The sequence below is a fragment of the Coptis chinensis genome, chromosome 8, assembly GCF_015680905.1.
Source record: "Coptis chinensis isolate HL-2020 chromosome 8, ASM1568090v1, whole genome shotgun sequence".
Classification (NCBI taxonomy): domain Eukaryota; kingdom Viridiplantae; phylum Streptophyta; class Magnoliopsida; order Ranunculales; family Ranunculaceae; genus Coptis; species Coptis chinensis.
In genome coordinates, this window is record NC_141463.1 from 50,888,415 (window position 1) to 50,913,685 (window position 25,271).

Here is a 25,271-nt window from a genome sequence, read left to right on the forward strand (position 1 = left end):
TCACATCGTGGAATAGGGTAATAATTGTGAGTGTGGAAGTTAATACGTCTTCTATAGGAGTGGAAGTTATATTCAAAGGAAATTGTCCCAAGTCATTTATGTTTTAAAGGCATATGATTCATATGAAAATCTCATTATCAGTTTTGCATTGATTATGCTTGCATGTCCACATTTTGTTAAACATGATCTACATTGTTCCGTTTAGGTCCGATCCGAATCCATCTCCAATTAGCATTTGTATAGGGTAGTTCTCGCTTAAAATATTAGTCAAAGCCGGACTTTGAGCTTATCTTGGCACTTCCAGAAAATTTCCATGTTATTTGATTTTCATGGTCATCTTGCAAATCTCTGGACAAGGCAGACTTAATAACAGATATTTTTATTGGATTTTTGGTATGGACGATAACTAGATGTACTAACAAAAAATAGATTGGTGAGGGTATAGCTATAATATATATATCTAAGGAATTAGAATATGTCGTTATTATTGTGGTCGGAATTATAATTTTTGGAATCTTTAACTATGAATAAATGTCTAAATCACACAGCGGATGACACACTAAATCAAAAGGGTTTTAAGAAAATCATATTTAGTGGAAATTATTGTTTTTAGCAATTTAGTTTTTTGTCTCATATTTTTTTTCGTAATTAGCTATATTGTTTAGGAAAAGTTGGAGACTCTGTGAAACTCTAGATGGGGTTGTTTTTTTTTTTTTTTTTTTGTAATTAGCTATATTGTTTATGAAAAGTTAGAGACTCTGTGAAACTCTAGATGGGATTGTTTCTTTATTTATATCCTATTTTTTTTATAATTAATAATAGAATTTAGAAAAATTGGAGTCTCTGCAAGTGTTCCAAAAAATAGATTGGTGAGGATATAGCTATAATATATATTTAAGGATAAAAATAAATATTTGTTTCCTATTTTATCTCCTATTTTTTCTTAATTAGTCATGATGACACATCAAATCGAAAGGATTTTAAGAAAATCATATTTAGTGAAAACTATTGTTTTTAGCAATTTAGTTTTTTGTCTCATATTTTTTTTCGTTAGTAATTAGCTATATTGTCGTGGAGACTCTAGATGGGGGTGTTTTTTCGTAATTAGCTATAGTATTTAGGAAAAGTTAGAGACTCTGTGAAACTCTAGATGAGATTGTTTCTTTATTTATATCCTATTTTTTTATAATTAGTAATAGAATTTAGAAAAATTAGAGTCTCTACAAGTGTTCCAAACAATAAATTGGTGAAGATATAGCTATAAATATCTAAAGATAAATATAAATATTTGTTTCTTATTTTATTTCCTACTTTTTCTTAATTAGTCATGACAGGTGGACACCTAAAAACGCTTACTCAATTGAAGAGGATATAACTATATAAAGATTTTCCCCAAAATTGGGCCATGACCAATTTCTTGTTCTTTTAAAGGGCCGAAAGTTTAAATCCAAATCAACTTTTATTTCGTTTGGGATTCGTGTAAAAATGTGTAGTGTCGAAAAATCCAAGTCGATCAAGAGAAACATTCGGAGGCATGGCCTCGATTTCAACGAGGGTTTAACCTACACCGACATTCTCAAACACCCCTCCTCCAACTCGAGCAACGTTTCTTTCTTTCTTTTCTCTACTCTCTTTTTTATTATTATTTTTATTTTATTAATTATAACTCCCTCATTAAAAAAAAATTATTTACTGATTGGTCCCTCATCAATTTCTACTCCACAAAATCTACAAGAACGGCTCCTCCTCACGGGTAATCTAATAAATTAAAATTCACCACACCTCTCTTTCTCTCTCTCCTCATTTTTTCTCTTCTCTTTTTCTTGCCAGCTGGCAACAGCGGATTCGAAACGGACAGGTTAGTTAGTTAATTAGTTAGTTAGTTACTCACTTTTATTATACTTTATACTGAAGTCTGTTTTATATTTTGCTATAGATAACGTTTGATGGTGAAGTAGTAACAGACCCAGACACGTGTCTCAGGTTTTTGTAACGTAATTTTTTTTTTGTTGTATTTGTTTATGTTTGTAACACATTGCAACTGAATTTTTTTATGGATATAATAATGTAGAGCTGGTTCGGTGTTAGTGTATCACCGGCTTCCTTGGAAAGAACCGGATGCACCTTACTTACTACAAGTTTTGTTTGAAGATGATGATCTGGTAAATGCATTTGGATTTAATCTAATTCTTTTATGTATATATAATTTTTCTAGTTATTTGGAGTGACTTGTGTTTTGTTTTATTTTTGTGTTTAGGTTGCACTGAATAAGCCTTCCGGTTTGCAAGTTTTACCAGGAGGGAGTTTTCAGCAAAGGACTGTTTTGACACAGTTGCAGTGGAGGGTGAAGAAGCAGAGGTCTCAGAGGTTGGCGGGTAATGGAGCACTGTGTGGTAGAGATTCGAATCCTGTTCCTGTTCATCGCCTTGGAAGGGGCACATCAGGTTTGTTTAGATAGCATATTTAGGTTTTGACTCGAGTGTTAAATAAACAGCCTCCCTGTGGCTGTGTTGCATGGGTACGGGTACGAGTGTCCGATTTGGACACGGGTATGACAGTTTGGACACGGCAAGCTCTAAAATATCAGACACGGGGACACGGCTAATATTTTATTTTGAATTTTTTATTAAATATATTTATTATTTTATTTCAATCCTCAAAAACAATGAAATTTAAAAAGCATAGTGTTAAGAGTTATAACACATACCTGAAAGTATTATGACATGGACGTAGTATTGCATTTGATTGTTTAACATTCTCATACATAAAGTTCTCGACTTCTCGACAGTTGTTCACCTCGTCATAAGAAAATAAACCAAGTGATTTTATATAACAAAATGATACATTCATAACATTGCAACATCAGAAGAACGAAGAAAAGGGTTACAATACTAAATACTTACAAATTTACAATGTTACATACTTGTAGTTGTTAGACTTGCATGTAACAACTAAGTGACTAACATTGTTAGTTGTATACTTGTATGTTAGTTGTTACATGCAAGTATACAACACAGCTCAAAAGTAAAGGGAGCAGAAGACTAACATAATTCATAATTGTCTCCCACTCTTCCCCTTTCAAAAACAATAAACTAAAACTATCCAGATTCTAGAATGACTAACCACTTGACCGGTGTTTGCAATATGGTGCTTCAAAGAAGAAAACCAAAAAAGGATAAAACCGCCTTCATCAAAAAGATACATATCAACTTATCAAGCCTTCAACGCCAACATGTAAGATACGGACAGCTCTGCATCATCAAAAACAAAATAAACATTAGCAAAATTATCACCAAAAGAATCCATAAAAGATTGCCATTATATAATAAAATCATAAAACATTAAGTAACTTACTTGATAAGTTCATGGTTTAAACCTTCATATGTGTTGTTCTGCCTCTCCTTCTTCAAAGGATGAGGGGTCCAAGTCTTCATCATCTAAGTACAACTCTACATCTTGTAAAACAGGTCCATCAAGCATCAAGTTCTGACCCAATGAATCCCACGACTTGGATGGTCCTGTCTTGTACTCATCACCGCTTCTTGATAATAGCCGCAAATTGGAATGCACAAAAACTAAGCTATCCACTCTTTCAGAATCCATCCTATTGCGTTTCAATGTATGAATGTGAGAAAAGGTACTCCAATTGCGTTCGGAACACGAAGATGAAGATGGCTGGGAAAGAAGCCTGGCTGCCAAAGCTTGCAACAAAGGAGTGCTTTCGACCCATTTGTTGACCACCACACTAAAGGATTCTCTTAACTTCTTTGGGTCATAACCTCCCACTTTCCATAGTCTCCTAGCCCGTGAAAACTTTCCAAACTCGCTCGAGCAACAATTCTTTGAAGTCATTTGGAAAAAGTCTTCGGAAACATTCTTCACGATTAATCGAAACCTCTCTATCCACATGAGGAGGTTCTCTACCAACACCCGCAATCGACCATTCATCACTATAATACTTTGGATTGAGGCTATGAGCCATACAATGCAATGGGGTGTTACTTTTGTCCACCGCTAATCAACACCTCCTCCACGACATTATAAAATTTTACTTTTATCTCTTATCACATGTTTTTGTTCATGTCGGAAAATTGCTTTTTTCACCTTCTCAATCATCGAATCCCACATCTCGTACCGCGAGATGCAAAGTAGAGGCGGTGCGTGTCACATTCTCTTAACATTGAAACTATGGGATTAGTGAACTCGAGAATGTAATCAATTTTATCCCACCACCGATCACTCAATATATTTTCTTTTATCTTGCTTGACTTCTCGGCATTTGGACCACCCCTCAGATCCTTTCCAAAACTCGACATAACTAGTTGCTCTAACCCATCTTTGACCTTCGGAATCTTGCTAACATCCGGATTGTCGATGCAAATCGTGTTTCAAATGCACGCCAACAACTTTAGCTTTGCAAATTTTTTGTAAATGGAGAGAGCTAGTGTATGGTTATTGATGAAGTGTTGAATCGTCCTCACCTGTTCATCAATCTCTAGAATCCACTTACATAATTCAAACACGGTGATTTTCTGCGGTGTTGTTAGTCGCGGCACATATATTCTTCTTGAGTGCCAAGTTCAAAGTGTGAACCACACATGGCGTCCAAAATATACTTGGATGTTGTGCTTCAACAACTAATCCAAAGACTCTACAAACAGTGCATTATCGAATGATTTGAACCACCTTCTCCCCAATTCCGATAATTTCTTTCATAAACAAAGCACCCATATATGTTGTATCTTTATACTCCCCACTTGCATCTTCACTTTTAAAAACATAGGACCACTTGGAGAAACCGCCACAAAATTTATAAGTGGCCTTCTTTGCACATCATCCGGCCATCGAAACAAGACTAACCCCGGATCTTACTCCATAAAGTTTTGATGTTTGCTCATCATCCTTTCAATATTTTCTTTCTCTCTAGTAAGATGTGTTGTTCAAGACTATCATATGAAGGGGGAGTGTAACCTTTCAGGTTGTGTGAGCATGCATACATTATCACATCTCTAAAATATGGAGAACTGGCGAGATTGAATGGTAGACCTGAAGCATAGAACATTCTAGCAATCATACAGTCCAAAACGTCCCTTTCAGTGAGATTGAATGACTTCCCTATTGAAGTGTCGCACATTCTTGGTTTTTTCATACCCGTTCCATCATGAACTTACGGTAATGGAACTGAAGCTGATTTAGCTGCATTCTACATAGCCTTGCGTTTAAGAGCATTTTCATGCTCTGTTTTGAAGATCTTCAGTGTTTGTGGATCAGCAGTGCATTCTTTAACCCCAAAACCTCCTTCTCCAAGAAAATGTTTTTTCACTCTTGAATATGAACCACTCCATATTTTTGAACAGAACTTGCATCTAACCTTGTAATTTCCTCCTCCACCTGGAGCCTTGCTTATCTTCTCAACGTGATTCCAAAGAGGAGAAAGTATAAGCTTATCATCTCCTGCTCCTCCTTCGGCTGCTAGTGCTCTTGAGCTTGACATTTATTTGAGTTTAGTTATTAAATGCCTTAAGAACTACTCAAGCTTTGTTAGTGGTAGGGTCGGTTTGCAATTGAAAATTGAAGAGGGCATTAACTTTAACTTTGGTTGTTGTTTTTAGTCTCCATTTTTGGCGGCTTCAAATAGAAAGATGAAATACTATTTGTTGTTTCTTACTTTGGCTTTTACGGCTTTTATGGGGCAAAACAAAAGAGGCCGGATTTAGGGCAAAACAAGATAAGATTTAGGGCAAAACAAAATGGGCTTTGGGCAGCCATTGGATCATAATTCATCTAAGGCTAAAAATTAGTTGTTTACTTACTTACAAGTGGAGATATCCTATGCTCCCACCTTCTAGTACTAATTTCATCTTTGTGTACACCCAATAACAAATGATTGTGTTTGGTTTTTCTAAGTCATTGATGTTTGATATTGGTTTTTCTTATATAGGAAAATAATATGTTTATAGCTTAATTAGAAGTATCCCAACTAAGAGTGGAATTCGAGCTAAACGAGCCGAGTTTTACCATGCTCAAGCTCGGCTCGTTAATTACACGAACTTTCAATTTAGCTCTAATTCGGCTCATATAGTTAAATGAGCAAGCTCGAGCCGAGCTTAAACGAGCTGAGCCCTAGCCAAGCCTGAGTGGCTTGGTCATTTTACTCTACAAATATGCTATTTGAGTTAAACGAGCCGAGCTTCATCAAGTTCATTTGTTACACGAGCTTTAATTTGAGTTCGAGCTCGGCTCATATAGTTAAACAAACGAGCTGAGCCCGAGCCGCTCGGCTCAAATTCCACCCTTAGTCCCAACTGTCCAAAAACTTACAAGAACTCTGACATATAGTATTCGTGATCATGGATCATGGACCATAGATTATATAGGAACAACTTATAGCAACTCTAACACGTAGCATTCGTGATTATGGATCATGGACCATAGATTATATAGGAAAATAGTTTGTTTACAATATCTAATGGCTTACAATATAACTCTAACACGGATCTAAATTGATAGCAAAAATATAATATTTATCTAGGTTACATTGACACGGGCACGCGTGTCGGTGTCCGACACGGATACGGGGTGTCGGATACGGCGAGCAGTTGAAGATCGACACGGGGACACGGATAGGAATAATTAATTAATTTTTTAATAATTATAAATTTATTAAATTAGATGGTAAATCAGAAATTCGAGGTAAATTAAATACAATATGTGTCCGTGTGTGTCCAACACGGATACGGACACGGACATGTGGATACGTATCCGACACAGATTTTTTTCAAAATATGGCGTGTCCATGTAACCTAGATATTTATCGTTCTTGGTTGTGCTACAACTTATATCTGAGTCAAGCTTGAACATACTATAACTTAACTTGATTATGTCTTTAATTGAACTCAGCTATCAAAGGTTACTTACGAAATTAATTGAGGGTTGATTTGGGCGGAGCTAGTCATTCCATAATTGAGTATGTCTAACTTTGCCAACACCTATTTCAAATTTTAAGAATCTCGGAGTGTGGATAATTCCATAGTTTACTAAATATTTTTTAACGATATTAGACATCTTCAAATGAATTGAATTCTTGTGAGGTTTCTCTATGATGTGGAGAACATCTACACCAAAACTTCTAACTAATCATTTTTAGTTTTTTTGGAGTTCGTTTTCGTGCAGTTCTTATAACAATTCCCTAATGAAAAAAGTGAAATATTATTATAGTTAATCAAAAAGAAAATTGAGGGAGAAAATAGGACGACTTATTAGTTAGGTTTCAGCCCTTCCTCACACTTTTCTTATATAGGTGAGGAGGGGTTCCATACCCCTTTTGTGACTGCTTACAAGAACTCTAACAAAAAAAAAAAATAAGAGTAGTGGTTCGAGAAACGAGACAATTGGTAAAATAGAAATTGAAACTATCTTGACCTTCACTTGAATTTTACTAAATATCTCAAAGGATTTGAATGATATCAACTTTAAACTTAAAATTTTATAGTTATGTCAAATTTCCATAAAGAATATATACATTATATATTTCCATACAATTTCTATAATTTTTTTGTATAATTACATCAAATTTCTTTAATGAAAATATTGTCATAAACCTTACATCAATTTTTGATACTTACAAGCAGCTAAATATATTCAAGTCAATAAGTATACCCCCTTAAATGCTTAAATCTTTGGTCAAGTCAAAATAGTTTCTTAAAAAAAAAAGAGCAAAATATATCAAAATGTTAGCTAAAACGTGGCTGATTTGCCTCCAAAAAAACATGGATTGGTTTGCATCCACAAAAATGTGGGGTATTGGCAACAGCAAAAACCCAAAGTTAGCCACTGTAGTCTGGCCCAGCCGCCAGCCTTAAATTAGATAATTGAAGACAGCAAAAATTGATGTGCTTTGGCACAACAGAAAGTTTTTGTTTAAAGTCAAAACCTTTCTTCTTCATCCGATAGATCTCAAAACCAGGTGCTTGAACCTTGAAGTCATTAATGGAAACCTGAAGAGAAAGAACAGATTATTAAAATAAAGGTATGTAAACAATTTCTAACTTTCCTCCTAATTTGACTATGAAAAAAGCTGTTTTTTCTTCTCAAAGCCCTCTGACCACGTATCTGTGTCGTAATCGGTGTCGGTGCGACACGACACGGACACAGCGGAAGGAGAGGCGTACCCATGCAACACAGCCCTGTGGTATCGTTCACAACAATGTTTTTAACATGTTATCTTGGGGAGTCCAAATTAGTTGCAATAGTTACGTGGGTTAGATTCCTTATGTGCGTGTCGTTCAGAGAGAACATTTAGCTTATCAGTAGATCTTCATTTTATGGAGTAGGTTCCTTCTTCCATTTACTGCTTAAAGAGCTCTCTGAGAACTAAAAGCCTGTCTCTACATGTTTTTGCAACTCTGCAAGCCTATTTCAATATCTTTCAGATCCTAATAGACCACTTAATAGATCATTGGACTTGATGTAACTTGATGGCAGAAGCTTCAACAATTTTTAAACATCAATTAAGTTTAATGAAAGAAACACTTAAAACTATAGTTTAAACCTTCAAACAAGAAGAACAATTCTCTTAGAATTTATATTCAATAAAAAACATCTAACAATGAAGGCCTAGATGCCTTTATATAATAAACCATATTCCTAATTCTACTTGAACTCCAAAAACTTTGCTAATTAATCTAGATCTAAAACAAATAGGAAACTCTACTACTTTAATAAGACTATTAATAATACAATTAGAAGTAATTGAATATTCTTCCATGCTCCTGCATCATACTCCCCGTCATGAAAGAAACTCGTCCTTGAGTTTGGGGTAATAAACGTCCACCAATGTGCAAAAGCTCCACACAGTCATATGCATCAGAATTTCAACCACAGCATCCTGAATAAACTGGCAACACATTTCCTCTTACTTCTCTGATGGTACCAGTGTACCACCACCATAACCCACATCTAAATCAATTTCTGGTCGATATTGTTCAATTGAACAAAACCATTGGGTTGGGGGTGCCATGTACACTGGGCTATTAAATCGGTGAGTACTCGCTACTCGCTGCTTAGCCGACCCGACTAACAATTTAATCCCTGATCACGATCAGGCTAAAAAACTCCCCGAGTACTCGGCTGATTAATACGTGCCGATTAGCCGAGTAATTGTGTTCACTATTTCAACTATTTCAATGCTAAACACCGAACTCGACATTTCGCCGATTCGATCAACCCCCGATTCTGTAAAGTTCTACACGTTAATCATATTTATTTTAGTTGATTGAGTGTTTTAATTGTTTATTGATTGATTGGGTTCTTAATTGGCTCCATTATGTTGGTTTTTCAAAGTTAAATATATTTAATAAGTATTTGTAAAGAAATATAGTGTTATGAAAAATCGCCCGATTAATCCCCGACCGATTACACCTACACGCTACTCACTCTTCAAACGAGTAACGACCGAGTAGCGATTTAACTGCACAGCATGTACATTTACAGTGAGTGACTGGGTGGCTATTATACTACAGTGTCACTTCCCATCTATCTGAAAGTCCTGACTGCTTGCATGTTATGCACAGCAGACAGCCTTGTCCGAATGTTAGCTTTCATCTCTCAGATAATTCTCTTATTGGTGAAAGCCGCTTGTGAGGAGTCCTGAATCTTCTAAAGTTCCTCTCCTTCCAAATGTAGTTGAACTGCAGATACAAAAACTTTGTTACCGAATCCTTTAACCTCATATCTCTCGACGGCCTCAAGGGCAACTCTCTATTTGCACTCCTGGTGTCTTTAGTGATACAAATGAAGCTCTTAACTCTATCCCATAGTTCTTATATTATTTTCGGTTATTTTTATAAGACAACTATTCTTTGTTGTTCTTCTCAATAACATATAATTGTATATTAACAATCTGAGTTCTTAAATGTTTGATGTTTGAGACCCCATTAGTTCATGAGTCATGAGCAAATGGGTTGATTATCACATTGTCTCTTGTTTCCTTTCTAGGAATACTACTTTGTGCAAAGACAAAGCTTCAAAAGTTCGCCTTTGTCGCATATTTTGCTTATGGGACATCGGTTGTTGGGGACAAAAGGTAAATGGAAAGTTCTTTATGATTTCTTTATTTGGTCATTGATATGTAGCCTCCTCGTGAGTGATCAATTTTATCTTAGTAATTTATAAACTTGGGTTTCCAATTCAAAACCAATTGGTGATGAGTGGAGCCGCCCATGATTTATATATTGATTGGCTAGGCTTTGGACTCACAATGTGGGGATTAATCTCAACACCCCCTCGTGTGACATGACTTAAGCCTAACACCGGACTTTCATTTTGGGGTTACGTGGAGCACAAACAAGCCCTTTAGGCCAAAGACAAATAGCCTGCTCTGATACCATATTAAACTTGGGCATCCAACTCAAAACCAATTGGTGATAAGTGGAGTGGCCCCACGATTTATATATTGATAAACCTAGCAAACAAAAAAGACTTAGACTCCCAATGTGGGATTAAACTAAACAACAATATAAGTTGGTAAAGAAACCTTTAACATTTTTTTTTCTTATGAGATCCAGAAGCATAACCCCAAGCAAGTTTCATTTTAGACAATCGACATCTAAAATCTTTAATAGCAGTGGCATGAAATTGTTTCTTACTCTGCCCAAAATGCTCCAAATTATTTTTTATTCTAAAGTGTCAGAGGTTTAAAAATACAGAGACATACATACTATGCATCATTTTTAGTACATATGTATATGGGTGTGTGGTTTTTCTATTTGAAGAGCGTTGCTATTATATCTCTAAAGCTTTTTGCTTTTTATCTTTTGTTTTTGTGTTACAACTTACACCACGTGTAGAATCACCAACCTTGAGCTCAACACAACAAGAAAAATATCGAAGATATATCGAGCTTTGGTCACAGAGATAATTGAAGAAAATCAGGTGAAACCTCTTATCTCTCTCCCTCCCTCTCCCTCTCTCTGATTTTCTGAGCACCTTGTTCTCACTTTTCGTACTGTGCCTATTTAGGTGGATTATCAGCCCTTGTTATTAGTTATGTTGGGATTTAAATATTGAAATATCAAGTTATCAACCTGAAGTGTCATTATTGTACTTATCATAGTAACTAGAAATCAATCAAATCATTAGTCAATGTGTATGGGCTTCTTATTTTCTGTATGGTACAAACAATCAAGTTTTAGCTAAAACCAAAACAATATGAAGAGAAAAGAGGAGATAAATACATTCGAAGAGCCATACAGTTCTACCAGTAATCCTACAGACATCTGTATATTTGTTGAATATCTGTGATCATGAGTTTAGTTAAGGTACTTTTCCGGATGAGAAGCTCATTGCTAATGTTGAAGAGGACAAAGGGGGTCAAGTTTATTTTAGGGATAGAATCTAGGTGGGGGTTTCCTTAACCCTAAAATTTATTCAAAAAATAAAAAAGAGTTTAGTTAAGGATCTCTGTCAAACCCTCCAAGATTGGGCTCAATCAAAATAATAGTTTTTTCAAGAAACAAACTATAAGTTTTTCAGTCATTCAAAAAAATATTTGTTTTGCAGCCACCGTTGTTATTATATGTTTCAATACCCAGCGACAAATTAGATCCTCTTAAAACACATATGATATACAGTAAAATTGAATTCATTGATATGATAAAAGTAAAGTATTAAAGTAATAGACCACGTAGCAAAGAGCTATGCAGTCCATGAAGATCCCTCTGGTCTGTTACAAGCCTTTTTATAGTTTTACTGTCTTGAAGAAGAGGTTTAATATAGTACCATGCATATGAGATTGTTATAGCATATACAAATAGAAGTTTGCACTTTGCACATGGCATTTTTGTTACAGGTTGCATGTTCTAATTGCGAGATATATGATGCTAAGCGTAGAAGCCTAAGCTTGCATTGTACATTAGGGATGATACATCTGCATCTGTGTTATGTCTTGGATTTCAGGGAAGGGTGTGTGTTTTGTGTTTTAGTTTAAATTACTGTATTAATCGTGGTAACTCCAACTTTTGTTGGGATAGCCTATTTAGTGGGTATCGCGGACCAATGTCCCCTCAACATGTTACTTTTCGGTGTGTAGTTTAAGTATCTTATTCTTATATTAAAATGCACACATTGTTTTGAAAAAACTTATTGTGTGCCTCGTAGGTTGTCATTAGCCAGCCAATTGGAGTGATACAGTATCCTGGGGTAGCTAATGGGCTTTATGTTGCTTTATCTTCAGGTTGTCTTTTGTTCCTTTAATCAGTTTGACCTTCTGAACTGCAAGCTCTTCTGATGACAGTCTGAATAGATCATTGTACTCTGTTATTTTTTGGTTTTTTTTAATAGCTTTTGTAATAGTTACGTTTATCAGTTTTATTATCTCGCCTTTTTTAGCTGAATGTTTTATCCCTTGCTCTCTTTGTAATTGAACTAGGAAAACCGGCTTTGAGCAAAGTTAAAGTTCTTGAAAGGAATGTCGAGGAAAACCACTCATTGGTACAGGTGCGTAATCAAGAAACATATACTTATTGCTTATAATGTTCATTTGCCTTTAAGTAACCATGTAGTTCTGTTATTGATGAGAAGCAACTCTTCATGCTGGCAACAATGTCTAATTGGATGGGTGACTGTGCTTATGATCTGTCTCTTCATGTTGCTCGCTCATATACTGAGGAAAGAAGAAATATTAAATAAGAGAACACGTCCTTGCTGTTTTATAATGTAGTTGAAGTAGACATATAGCTAAGGGGTTTTCTTTAAAAGCCATCATTTACAAATATGACACTGTTAATTAGCCGACATTGAATAGGACTTCAATGGACTACAGATGTACATATTGACAAGAGCACTCCATTTTACATGATTTTACTATGCTGTAACTTCTTAGTTCTTACTCCTAATATAATTGTAAATCGTAATTGTATATCTCTTGATTTGTGCTTTATAGAAATTCCCGGTAAGTTGGTTAGTAAAGATTTTCCCAGCATATGGAGAAAGGTAATGCACAAGTTAGTATGGGACTACATGCTTAGCAATCCTGCTACTACATTTGGTGAAATTCGTGTTTTAGTTTATGGGACACAGAATATAGAAGAAAAAGAAGAGTTGGGGCTAGAGGACACATGTAGTTTAGTAAGAGTTAGTACCTCAATTTACGAAGACAAATGCAGTCTCAGAAGTATCCTGGAGTTCTCACACATTCCGACAATGTTATGTTTGTTTCTTTAGTTACTCATTATTATTTTGTTCTATTTAGAAATCTTGTATAAATGCATACGCTACATACTAGTTCATTTCTTTTACCGTTTTGGGTTTGGGTCCTATTTCTGAGAAACTTTTGCATTGTGACAAACTTGGACGTGTGGTGGTATAAGCTGATTCAATCATGCATAAGTCACTAAAATCGGGTTCCTTTTATGACCATTGGATGTTCATGTCTAGTCATAATGCAATGATGAGACTCCTCTTCACTTACTATGTGCTTAATATATGGATACTATTACCAAGTCTGTTGCTCTGATCCTTTAATTAAGGGAGTTTTAAGATATCATGATTTAGTTGTATGGACTACAAGAAGAGCTAGTGTGACCTCTTTTCCTATTATTAATCATTTTTATGTTCCCTCTTCTTCTATATTTGTGTTCTAGGTTGAAATTCAGACAGGACGACCACATCAAATTCGCATTCATTTATCTTTCTTAGGACACCCGCTCCTTGGTAATATTTTTATTGGTCATACTTTGTATGAAAAGTATAATATGAGTCAGTTTCAAGCTTTTGTACTTGCTTTCTACCATATATAATATAATTTGTAAAGCATAGGTTGTTTTAAACCGTGGACCTAGAATATGAAATCTACTGAAAAAAACAAAGTTCTTACATGGGGCACTTGCCCAGGATAATTATATGTGGCTGCTTCAGTATTTCCATCCCCTTCTATTTCCTCTTTTTTTACTTCCTTCTTTTTCCTATTTGTTTCTTGATAGAGTTTTCATTACCTGACTCTTGATTGCATACTCACATTTCAAGCACCACGATCAAATTCACATCGTGGAATAGGGTAATAATTGTGAGTGTGGAAGTTAATACGTCTTCTATAGGAGTGGAAGTTATATTCAAAGGAAATTGTCCCAAGTCATTTATGTTTTAAAGGCATATGATTCATATGAAAATCTCATTATCAGTTTTGCATTGATTATGCTTGCATGTCCACATTTTGTTAAACATGATCTACATTGTTCCGTTTCGTGTCCGATCTGAATCCATCTCCAATTAGCATTTGTATAGGGTAGTTCTGCCAAAATATTAGTCAAAGCTGGACTTTGAGCTTATCTTGGCACTTGCAGAAAATTTCCATGTTATTTGATTTTCATGGTCATCTTGCAAATCTCTGGACAAGGCAGACTTAATAACAGATATTTTTATTGGATTTTTGGTATGGACGATAACTAGATGTACTAACAAACAGCACACTTACCAGGAAGAGAAAGAGACAAATAATGATAAAAGTAAAAACAAAAACCGAAAATAAACAAATTATGTTAAAAGTTGAAACAAAATTCCTCCGATCTTAATTTGTAGTAGATTAGGAAAGAGCTTTTTCTTATTTCTGTGGCCAATGTTGACAGTTATCGGTTGTTGCGTACAGGAGATCCTCTCTATGTTACTGGTGGACATCCTAATTGCTTCGATTTTGAATCTAGCATCAGCAGTTGTGCACATGATGGGTATGAAGCTAATTTTTTATGTAAAAGCATGCTGTTCAGTGTGATCATTCAAAAGTTTTTGGTTTATGCATATTGATGTTTTGGAATCTGTTATGTGACACTGCATGATGCTCTTAATTGTTTGATCAAATTTTCCATATTTTTCTGTGTTATTGTATGTTTGAATGACATGCAATATGGGGCGGAGCTTCACACTACCATTAGTCTGTCAGCTACTGACAATAATCTAAGACATGACGCATTGCAATTGGTTATACATCCACAATAGACATGGTAGAATTGTAAAATTACTTCTAAAACATATTCTTGTGATGTAAACGATCAATCATTGGTGAAAATCCCATCAAAAGGGGAAGAAAATATGATGGTTTAAAAAAAAAAATCAGAAAAACCTTTTAGATGTTGTTTGCGACAACTTGAGGATGATTATGTCTGACTTATTTTTATTATTAATAGTATTTTCTGATGCTGTTGTTGTAATGTGAGTAGAGTCTTTCCACACAAACAACTTGGCGTGTTCCCCAAATAGATCACCTCCATGAAGTGTGAAGAAATCACAGAGAAAGTAACCAAGAAAATATACACCTTATATATTATTCAAGATTCATCAATTTGTTGAATTGAGTATATGATATGGATGTTAATTGCACAAACATTACCAGAGAACTTATTGTATAATTTTGTTCAATTCAATTTTGATGTGTTGGTTATATACCACTCTAAAAGTGTACACTTATTTCAACCATCTAACCTAAATTTTCGTGTCACAAGTCACAACTACCTCATGTTCTCCATCATCTTGGACAAAATGGAACATTGAAATTCAAAAGTGTAGAAAGAGAGACAGTAAAAGTTGGGTCTCAAAGTGAGACCCATCCTCTATTTATAATAACAGAGTTACATTGTACATAGGTTGGGCCCAAGTATAGGCCCAATAGGACTAATATTATAATACTCCCCCATAAGCTGGTGCGAAGATATCCAATAGACCCAGCTTGCCAATGGAAGAGCGAAGATCAGTAGGTCCCACTGATTTGGTAAGAGTATCAGCAATCTGTGCCTTAGTTCTAACAAAGGACGGGGAAACAATCCTAGAACGAACTTTCTCCTGCAGAAAATGCACATCAATCTCTATGTGCTTAGTCCGCTCATGTAATAATCAATCTGGTTAAATGGATGGCGACTTGATTGTCACAAATGAAGTACCTGATGATCCGTGACTGCAAAACCAAGCTCTCCCAAAATAGATCGCAACCACATAATCTCACAAGTGCCTAAAGCTAGGGCACGATACTCAGTTTCAGCAGATGATCTGGAGACAACAGACTGCTTCTGGCTTTTCCATGAGATAAGGTGATTCCCACGAAAAGCACATAAGCACATGAGATGATCTGGAACGACTGTCAATAGAACCTCCATAATCAGAATCAGTGTAGCATTCTAAGGGACCTTGTGAACTGGCTGCATAGAAGAGACCTAAGCCAGGGCAAGACTTTAGGTACTTCAGAATATGCTCCACTGCATCCATATGAGATTGACATGGAGCATGCATGAACTGACTAACTCTGCTCACAACATAGGCAATGTCTAGTCTAGTATTAACTAGATAAATAAGACGCCCAACAAGGCGCTGATAAGCTGATGGATCTGATAATAATGGTCCCTCGTCTGCAACCAACCGGCTGTTAGGCACCATAGGAGTAGAAACTGGTCAACAACCCAAAGATCCCCCAGACGGTCGGAAGATCTAGAACATACTTTCAGAGATAAGGAGATTCCCTTGGGACTACGTGCAATCTTAATGCCAAGAAAGTAACGTAGAGGACCCAAGTTTTTAACCTCAAAAGACTTCCCAAGGGATTCCTTAATTTGTACAATGCCTGATGCATCGTCTCCTGTAATAATAATGTCGTCCACATATACAAGCAGATAAGTGCGGCCCCTAGAGTTCCGCCGAACAAACAATGTATGGTCTGAGTGGCACTTGGTAAATCCATCTTGTAGCACAACCTCGTTTGAATCATCGAACCGGGCTCGTGGTGACCGCTTTTGCCAGCCCATATAAAAACTAACGGAGTCGACAAACTTTCCCAGCATACTCCCCCTCACCACGAAAGCCTGGTAGGGGATCCATGTAAATCATCTCAGCCAGATCTTCGTGAAGGAATGCATTCTTTACATCCACCTGATGAAGATGCCAATCATAAGAGGCAGCCAGGGAAATTAGAATTCGAATAGATTTTAACTTGGCTACCGGAGCAAAGGTCGCACCAAAGTCACGTCCAGGTACCTGTGTAAATCCCTTAGCAACCAAACGGCCTTATATCGTTCAACTGTACCATCTGCCAAGTACTTCATTGTAAAAACCCATTTGCATCCAACAGGGCGAGTCTTGGGAAGTAAAGCAACCATTTCCCAAGTCTGATTCTGCTTAAGGGCTGTCATTTCAGCCTGCATAGCGGCTACCCAATGTGGATCTAACAGAGCCTCAGAAACTGATCGCGGTATCCGAATGGAGGAAACCGAAGTCAGATATGTCTGATAAGAAGCAGATACACCCTGATAAGAGACAAACTGCGCAATAGGATGGTTAGTGGGAAAACCTTATTTGTCTGGGGGATGCCTGGTCCTGGAAGGAAATTGAGGGGGCTCAACAACAGGAATCAACAGAAGCAATCATAAGGGAGTCAACAGTAGGAGCAATCACAGTAGGTAGATCACTAGAAGGTGAAGGAATGTTACCTGAGGCAGTGGGCAGAGCATGAGCATGAGTAGAAGTGCGACGAGTATACACCTATAATGGTTTAGTAGGTTGGACTACCAGAGGAGTATCAAAGATAGGAACAGGATAAACAGCGGAAGACGCCTCCTCTGGGGAAGACAAAGGTTCCTGCACAGATGTATAAGGACCAAAATATGCACTATGCTCAACAAATGTGACATCCAAGGTATGATAGAGGCGACGACTAGGTGGATGATAACAACGATACCCCTTGGACATAGGGGAATACCCTAGAAAGACACTGAATGGATTTATCATCCAATTTGATCGGTGTAGGACTCTTATCATGAACATAGCAAACACAGCCAAACACCCGGGGAATAATGGGAAACAAAACACGACTGGGGTATACAACTTGAAGACGGGCCTTACCATTAAGAACTCTACTGGGTGTGCGGTTTCGAAGGTAGGCAGCGGTAAGAACCGCACAATGCCAGTAGGACTGAGGAACATGTATTCCTTGCACAAACACCAAACTACATCCATAAGACTCCGATTTTTTCGTTCAGCAACACCATTTTGCTCAGGTGTATAAGGGCAGGTCAGGCAGCTCATTACGGGCGACAAATTCGTTGGAAACATACTCCTTCGCATTATCAGACCGAAATCCGTGAACCACGATATTGAACTGAGTTTTAATGAGGTGGAGAAACTGAGTGAAAACAGGGAGAACCTCAGATTTCTTGCGAAGTAAATAGATCCAAGTACACTGAGTATGGTCATCTATAAAGGTCACGTAGTACCTATGGCCAGAGAGGGTAGTCACAGGAGAAGGGCCCCAAACATCTGTATGAATCACATCAAACATACAAGGAGATCTAGAAATGCGAGAAATATAAAAATTACGCACATGTTTAGACAAAGAACAAGTATCACAATGAAAAAGAGTATTTTTGCATGCTTTTATTAATTCAGGAAATAAAGTACATAGATACTTGAAGTTGACATGGCCCAACCGAGCATGCCAACTTTTCAAAGACTCAGCAGAAAACAAATAACGGCCTGACACAGGCAACACACTAGCATGCAAACTCGATATTGGTAGAACAGGTATTGGGACAAGGGGGGGATCTCCAAAGTAGTATAGTCCCCATGCTCATAGCCCCCCGCAAAAAATGCTGCCTCATTACTCGGTTTCAAGATAACAAGAATGGGGTAAGAAAACAACAGAACAGTGATAATCTTTAGCAAAATGACTAACAGATAACAGGCTAAGTGCTAAGTGAGGAACATGTAAGATTGACTCTAAAGAGATAGCAGGGGATAACTGAACAGTACCCTGACGGGTAATAGTGGTGTATGAGCCATCCGCAAGGCGGACGTGATGTGAAAAGGGTGTGCTATCAGACAATAATCTAGACTCACCAGTCATATGATCATTTGCCCCGGAATTAAGGACCTAACTAGATGGAGGCGGGGAACGAACATGGAACGCAGTAGGTGTACCTATGGCAGCAGTCATGGCAAAAGTACTAGATGTAGAGACATAGCATGCATAAGCTAATCAATCTGTCTTTGGGTAAAAGTCCCAGAATCCTCAGAAACTCCCCCTGAATGATGACTACCAGAAATATCGGCCAATAGTCGCAATATTTGAGGCTTGTTTGCCTCCTAAGCCCCTCGACCCCTCTTGGGACGAAGCTCTGGATGCAACTGATAGCAACTATCAATAAGGTGGCCACTGCCCTTGCAATGATTACAAAAGCGTCCACGAGTGTTCCCGGATGGAACAGTAGAACGAAAGCCAACAGAAGACTCTGGGGTCGAGTAGTAGCAACAAACGCCATCTGATCAGCAGAAGACGGTGCATCAGAAACCACTGGAGAAGAAGTAATCCGAACACGACGCTCATGTTTCTCAATAACGGCATACGCCTCACCAAGAGATGGAAGAGGTGCATTATTGAGAACTTGAGTGCGAATGGCTTCAAAATCAGAGTGAAGACCAATAAGGAACTGATGAACTCTCTGTTTCTCCTCACGCTTATGAAGAGCAGCCATAATAGTCGGTGTCATACCAGTAATACTGGATAGGGAAGTGTAAGCAGAAAGCTCCTCCCAATGTTTCTTCAAGTACCCAAAGTAAGCTAAGACAGAAAGAGCCCTCTGTGTAGCCTGACCCAACTCACGGTAGAGCTCATAAATTCGAACCATCAACAGTCTCATAAAAGGTAAACATCTCATAGACATTAGGTTCCATAGAGTTGAACAACCAACTTAGAATCATACAATTGGTCATGGACCAACTATTGTAGGTAGGGTCTGTATTAATTGGACAAATCATCTTGTTGGGAACAAGCCAATCCATCTTCCCTTTGGCCCCAAAATATAAAGAAAGCGAACGAGCCCAAGAGTGGAAATTCCGCCCATTAAGAAGAGCGGTAGTAATTTTCTTCGAAGAAGAGAAATTATACAACAAGGAGACATCATCCGTACCTTTAGAGTCTTTATCCATCATGATAAGGGATATAGTGCAAAGAATGGTGCCTTGATGTGAGAAAAAAGTTATAAACGCCGGAAACCTGTTGGAAAAATGTGATAAACGCTGGAAACCTACCGGAAAACTGTGATAAACGCTGGAAACCTACCGGAAAACAGTAGGAGGCAGCACAAGTCAGATGCTCAGATGAGCAGCTCAATGGCACAGGTCAGGCGCAACATGCGTCGCTACCCGTGCCATGAAGAAGGAAGGGGGTGGTGGCTAGGGTGGTGGCTAGGGTTTGATCTCCTTACTTCTCTCTTCCTGTTTTTTCTGATACCATGTAGAAAGAGAGACAGTAAAAGTTGGGTCTCAAAGTGAGACCCATTCTCTATTTATAATAACAGAGTTACAGTGTATATAGGTTGGGCCCAAGTATAGGCCCAATAGGACTAATATTACAATAAAAAGTGACCACTTTTAAGTATTTTCTTGTCCAATTTTTACTTGCGGTCACTTGTATATGTATGTCATTTATGGAAGCGCTCAACACTATGTCTTGCTATATCTTATTTTAAGTCCTCTAGACTTCCCATATTATGAATTAAACCGTAAAACATTGTGATTGTCCTTAAAGGTTTTTATGCTGCAAGATTGGGGATTTTGAGAGGGTCTTTTGGTGTTACGATATATGTTTGGTCTTGGGAATAACATTACCAAAAGCAAGTTTTACATTAGGAGGTGTTGGTGGATTTGCATGTAGTTCAACAAATGGGTGTTTCTGCAAGTTCGTGCCTCCCGCATATCCCTGGCCAGAGTATTTCTCAAATTCATATGGGGCATGGTTACAGTCTTATAGAGTTTAGAGAAATGTCATTTCAATTTCCTTTATAAAAGCAGATATTTCTTTATTAATAATGGAGATCAAAGAGTATATGCTACAATATGTTTTACTAGCTAGTACAGTTGAGATGTAAAGTATAGTCCAACATGGTGTGTTTAAAGTTTTGCAAAACAGTATATAAGTTAGTAGGCATCTATGCTTTGCCAATTGGTTTTCAGTTGGATGCCCCAAACTTTTCTATGGTATCAGAGCAGGTTGCTGAATTAAGGCCCAAAGGGCTCGTTTATTTCACGTCAGCCAAGTATGTTGTTCAAGTGTTAGGCTCAAGTAATGCCACACAGGAGGGCACATGTTGAGATGTTTAGTATAATCCAACATGTGATATTTAAAGTCTTGCAATATAGTATATAAACTCCTGGGCCTCTCCACTCATTACCAATTGGTTTTGACTTGATGCCCCAAACTTTGATAAGTACCATTGTGGAACAAAAGTTGTGGCATTTCAAGATTACTTTAAAGTAACTAAATACACCTGGTTATATTCTTGCAAATAAAGCAAGTTAACTCTACAAGTACAGGTGATTATTCAAGGAATATAACGATACTGCTCTGATTGCTATCTATCAGTTGATAATCACACGTCTCATAATATTAATTAAGCCACTTATTACAAACATAGAGACAATTGTCATCCGCCAATCTTATGGGTCAGGTACTCAGGTTGTATATGTACCTGCAGCTTGTAATCCTTACCTGTTGGTATTAGTTCCTTGTCTAACTTCCTTTTATCTTGTGGGTACTACAGAGGGTATCAAAGACCGATGAAACCTGTTCCTGGAGATTGTGGTTACTACTTGCATGCTTATCGACTTGTTCTGGATCACCCAACAACAAATGAGGTACGTGTACTTTTTAACAGCGTACTTACTATCTCTGTATATCTGTGTGAAGTCATTATAGTGTCTAGATTACACAACAAAATGGTAAACTTAATAACAAAAGTACATGAAGGAAGAGAATCTTCATTCTTTAATGTAAAGAACGAAAACGAGATGGAAGTTGCAATTTTCTACTTTTCTTTTTATCCAAGGCTGGAAGTCAGTATTGCTTTACAATACTACGCCAGTTAGACGTAATTGGCCAACCAAATATCTGCTAATAAAATTCCAACGCCATAAAAGAGATTTTGACTGAACTTCGATCTGTTCTCTGTTGATGCTTATTCTTAGGCAGCCTTGACTCTTACTCCCTTCCAAGCAGTCCATAAAATTGCACGGGTAGAGACTTTTAGAGCCACTTTCCTGCTTTCGCTATGATGTGCATTCTATCAAAACCAAGGAATTGGTTCTGGCTTCCTTGGTGGAGTACGACATATACAGCATGAATTCTATTCAAGAAAATATTGCAGAAGGACAATACAACACAATATGATCAGATACTTACTCTGCTTCATTGTATAGCACGTAACAAAGGGTTTGTGAATTTTTCATCCAAGAATTTGGTTTAAAATCTTTTGTTGGATGATAGTCACACCCTTTTAACTTCCCTTTATGTCCTAAAGATTTTCTGTAGCAAGGGCTTGTGACCAAAGTGAGGCATCAAGATGGTTGGATTTGGGCTTGTCTTGAACCGCTGGGCTTCAATGGGGTTAACATAATATCGATCAGAAAAAGTATATATATGCATAGATGTCAGTTAGTGCTAACCATGTGAAGGGGAAAGTATTTTGGAAATCATATTCCAGTCTTGTAGAAAGGTGTGCCCAAGGGAAAATTGACTTTTGTTAACGTACACCACTATCGGCTACCTACAGAAATTTGTTTTCACAGGTAAATTTGACAGGTTTCAGTTAGCACAAGTGAACATTAACACCGTAAATGAGGAAAAGACATGGGCTCTTATCTTAACCACTATTAAGTACTTTGACATGGGCTCTTATCTCACACTATTAAGACTTAGTGTGAGAGAATGCCAGCCTTTGCTAGAAGTACCTTATGGAGAGTCACTTGCTTATCTCGCGCAGGTAGGTTGCACATATGCAATTTGATTAATTTGGTGCTTATTTAGCATATGGACATACTGGGCCAGGATGTTAATACTCCCAGAAACCATTACGAAAAAAAGTTCAGAAGCTTTATCCTGTAATGACCAACAATGAAGAAGAAAGTGCGTCAGGTCAACGCATGGGTATTTTGTAGATACGGAAATGTGAGGGAGAGGAGATCACCAGTACTGGAAGTTGGAAAGAACTACTATTTGTAAGGTGGCGTAAAAAAACATTTTGGCCAATGCCTGGAGAAACTACTGGGCAACAACAGTAGAGAAAACAACAGGCACCTATTCTCTGACTGTAACAACTTACGCAAATTATGGACTGAAACACTGAAGAAGTTCGGATTTCAAAGACATATCTTAGCAGCTTAAGGGAAATGGAAGAGGATTCTACCTCGGTCTGGACAGGCGGTCAAGCGGCAGAAATAATTAAGGCAGTTCCGGCGGGCCACACTGTTGGATCTGGATGAACAACAGAAATTACAACACAAATCGAGGAATGAGGAGCAAGTCGTGCAGGGGCCAAAGGAAGAAATAAATAGACTACTGCAGCCCAAAGTAGCACAGCTAAAAGACAGTGAAGACAATATAACAATTGAAACCATTATGGGAATTATAGTGTTTTCTCAAAATGTGCAGCAGAAGATATGTTCCTGGGAACCTCCTTACCAAGGATTAAGCAAGCCCAGCACCGAACTAACAAAGAGCAGTGCTGGTGAAGGGGGCATACTCAAAGACAGTTTACAGTTGCTCTGCAGCCCAAGGAGAATAGAGATCAGGTTTGCAGCTAGAGCAACTAGCTATACTGAAGGGACTAGAGTTATGTGCACAGCTGATACTTGAAATCTGAGATCTAACAATAGCATGGTCCAAGCAATCACTATATATGTCAGTATGGACTATAGAAAGTACTTGCAAATATTCATTGTTTTTGTATGTAAATGCTCCTCCGCAACCCTTGTGCCCAAGCTTTAGGCAATAAAATGCCTGGCTCAGTCACTTTTAAGCATGGTTAATATAAACATGTTTAATCTGTATTAAGGATATTCAAAAATTGTTTTGCTCTGTGTACTTGGTTCATCGATATCTCCTATAATGGTTAGCTAATTTCAATTAATTTGTATTGGACTATTAGCTAGAATTTCCTGTCACGCTTTTAAAGAAAAACGGCTGTTAGCCCTTTCGATATTGTTAGATGAAGTTTCAATTATAGCCAACTTTAGCGAACTGAAAATGATTTGCATTTAAAGCTGTCTCTAATTTGATTGCAGGCACTTGAAATTACTGCACCTCTCCCCTCTATCCTTAAAACCCAGGAAGAAAGTCAAAGCAGGCAGGGCGGAGATTTCATCCTGTAGATTGCTTATACTAATATGTCATTGCATTGAATTTTTGGGATTAACACAACAGGTCAAGGAATCTGCAATCGGTTATGATCCAACCGACAAAGATAAGACATACAACACAGTTGTAAAATCATCTGCTTCTGTAGAGTCTCAAGCCTGTTTGATCAAACAGTTATCTGATTGAGAAGATGAATGCGTCGAATTGATACTATTGGGTCTCAAATCTAGGCCCTTTTCATCTCCAATACTTCACGGTTATGCTCCAAATCATACACCCAAGTAGGCAGAGTCAGCATTGCAAGGTTCTTTTCCATTGGTATCATGCGCACCAGCATTTGGGTTCAACATGACTACTTCTGTCAAGGAAGATTTTGAGAAAGCCAATGATGCAGCCAGTTGGATTTCATATGAAAGCATGGAACACTCGTAGAACCAACATCTGGTTTGTTGAGAACATTCTGTAAGGATTACTAATGAGGTGATCGCTAAGGGCAAATTATGCACTAGAGAGCATTAACGTACTATTTTGGCCGACCTAAGGGCTGAGGTTTTTAATCAAAATCAAGGAATAATGGCTTATGGCTATAGCTGGTACCATTTGGAATATTTCAGCCTAAAAGACATAACTCCTATCCATGTCTGACTGTGGGATGATTGGATGAATGGGACTCGCAAGTAGAGGCCCCATATCGACAAAGTTTCACACTTTTACCAAGTCCGTATTTTTTTTTTATGGTGATCCGAGTCCGTATTAGATGGTCCGGAACATGTATAAATGTTAAAATCTAAGTAAGACGGGAGAAATGCTAGCAGATGAGTTCCAAATTTGCAATTTATACCAACTTACAAGAAAACTATCGTTTGTGTGGGATTCCTTTTCTTAGTATAACTTTGAGAACTCAAGACAACAAAACGACTGTCTTCTTGATTGTGATTTGTGAATATCCAATTTTCGTGGGATGTAAGCAACTTACCTTGTCTGCTGTGTTAACGATTAATTCTCATAAACAAATTTTAGGTTTTTGTACCATTCTGTTGGAAGTGTGGATCCGAATGAGTTTGTCTCACATACAAGCATTACATGCAAATGTAATTGGTTTACCAGCTTT

General features: G+C 37.4%; 1 protein-coding gene across 1 annotated transcript; it reads left to right on the forward strand.

The window, feature by feature from the left end:
- Window positions 1-1,765: 1,765 nt before the first annotated feature.
- On the forward strand, window positions 1,766-25,033 carry LOC147481841 (RNA pseudouridine synthase 5-like; the record flags this gene model as incomplete). Its single annotated transcript, XM_086579089.1, has 12 exons — window positions 1,766-1,858; window positions 1,937-1,983; window positions 2,072-2,162; window positions 2,258-2,444; window positions 9,997-10,084; window positions 10,848-10,932; window positions 12,157-12,232; window positions 12,428-12,495; window positions 13,641-13,710; window positions 14,642-14,720; window positions 21,570-21,663; window positions 24,088-25,033. Coding segments are annotated over 12 exons (1,065 nt in total), but the record flags the coding sequence as incomplete, so codon positions are not given.
- Window positions 25,034-25,271: the final 238 nt, after the last annotated feature.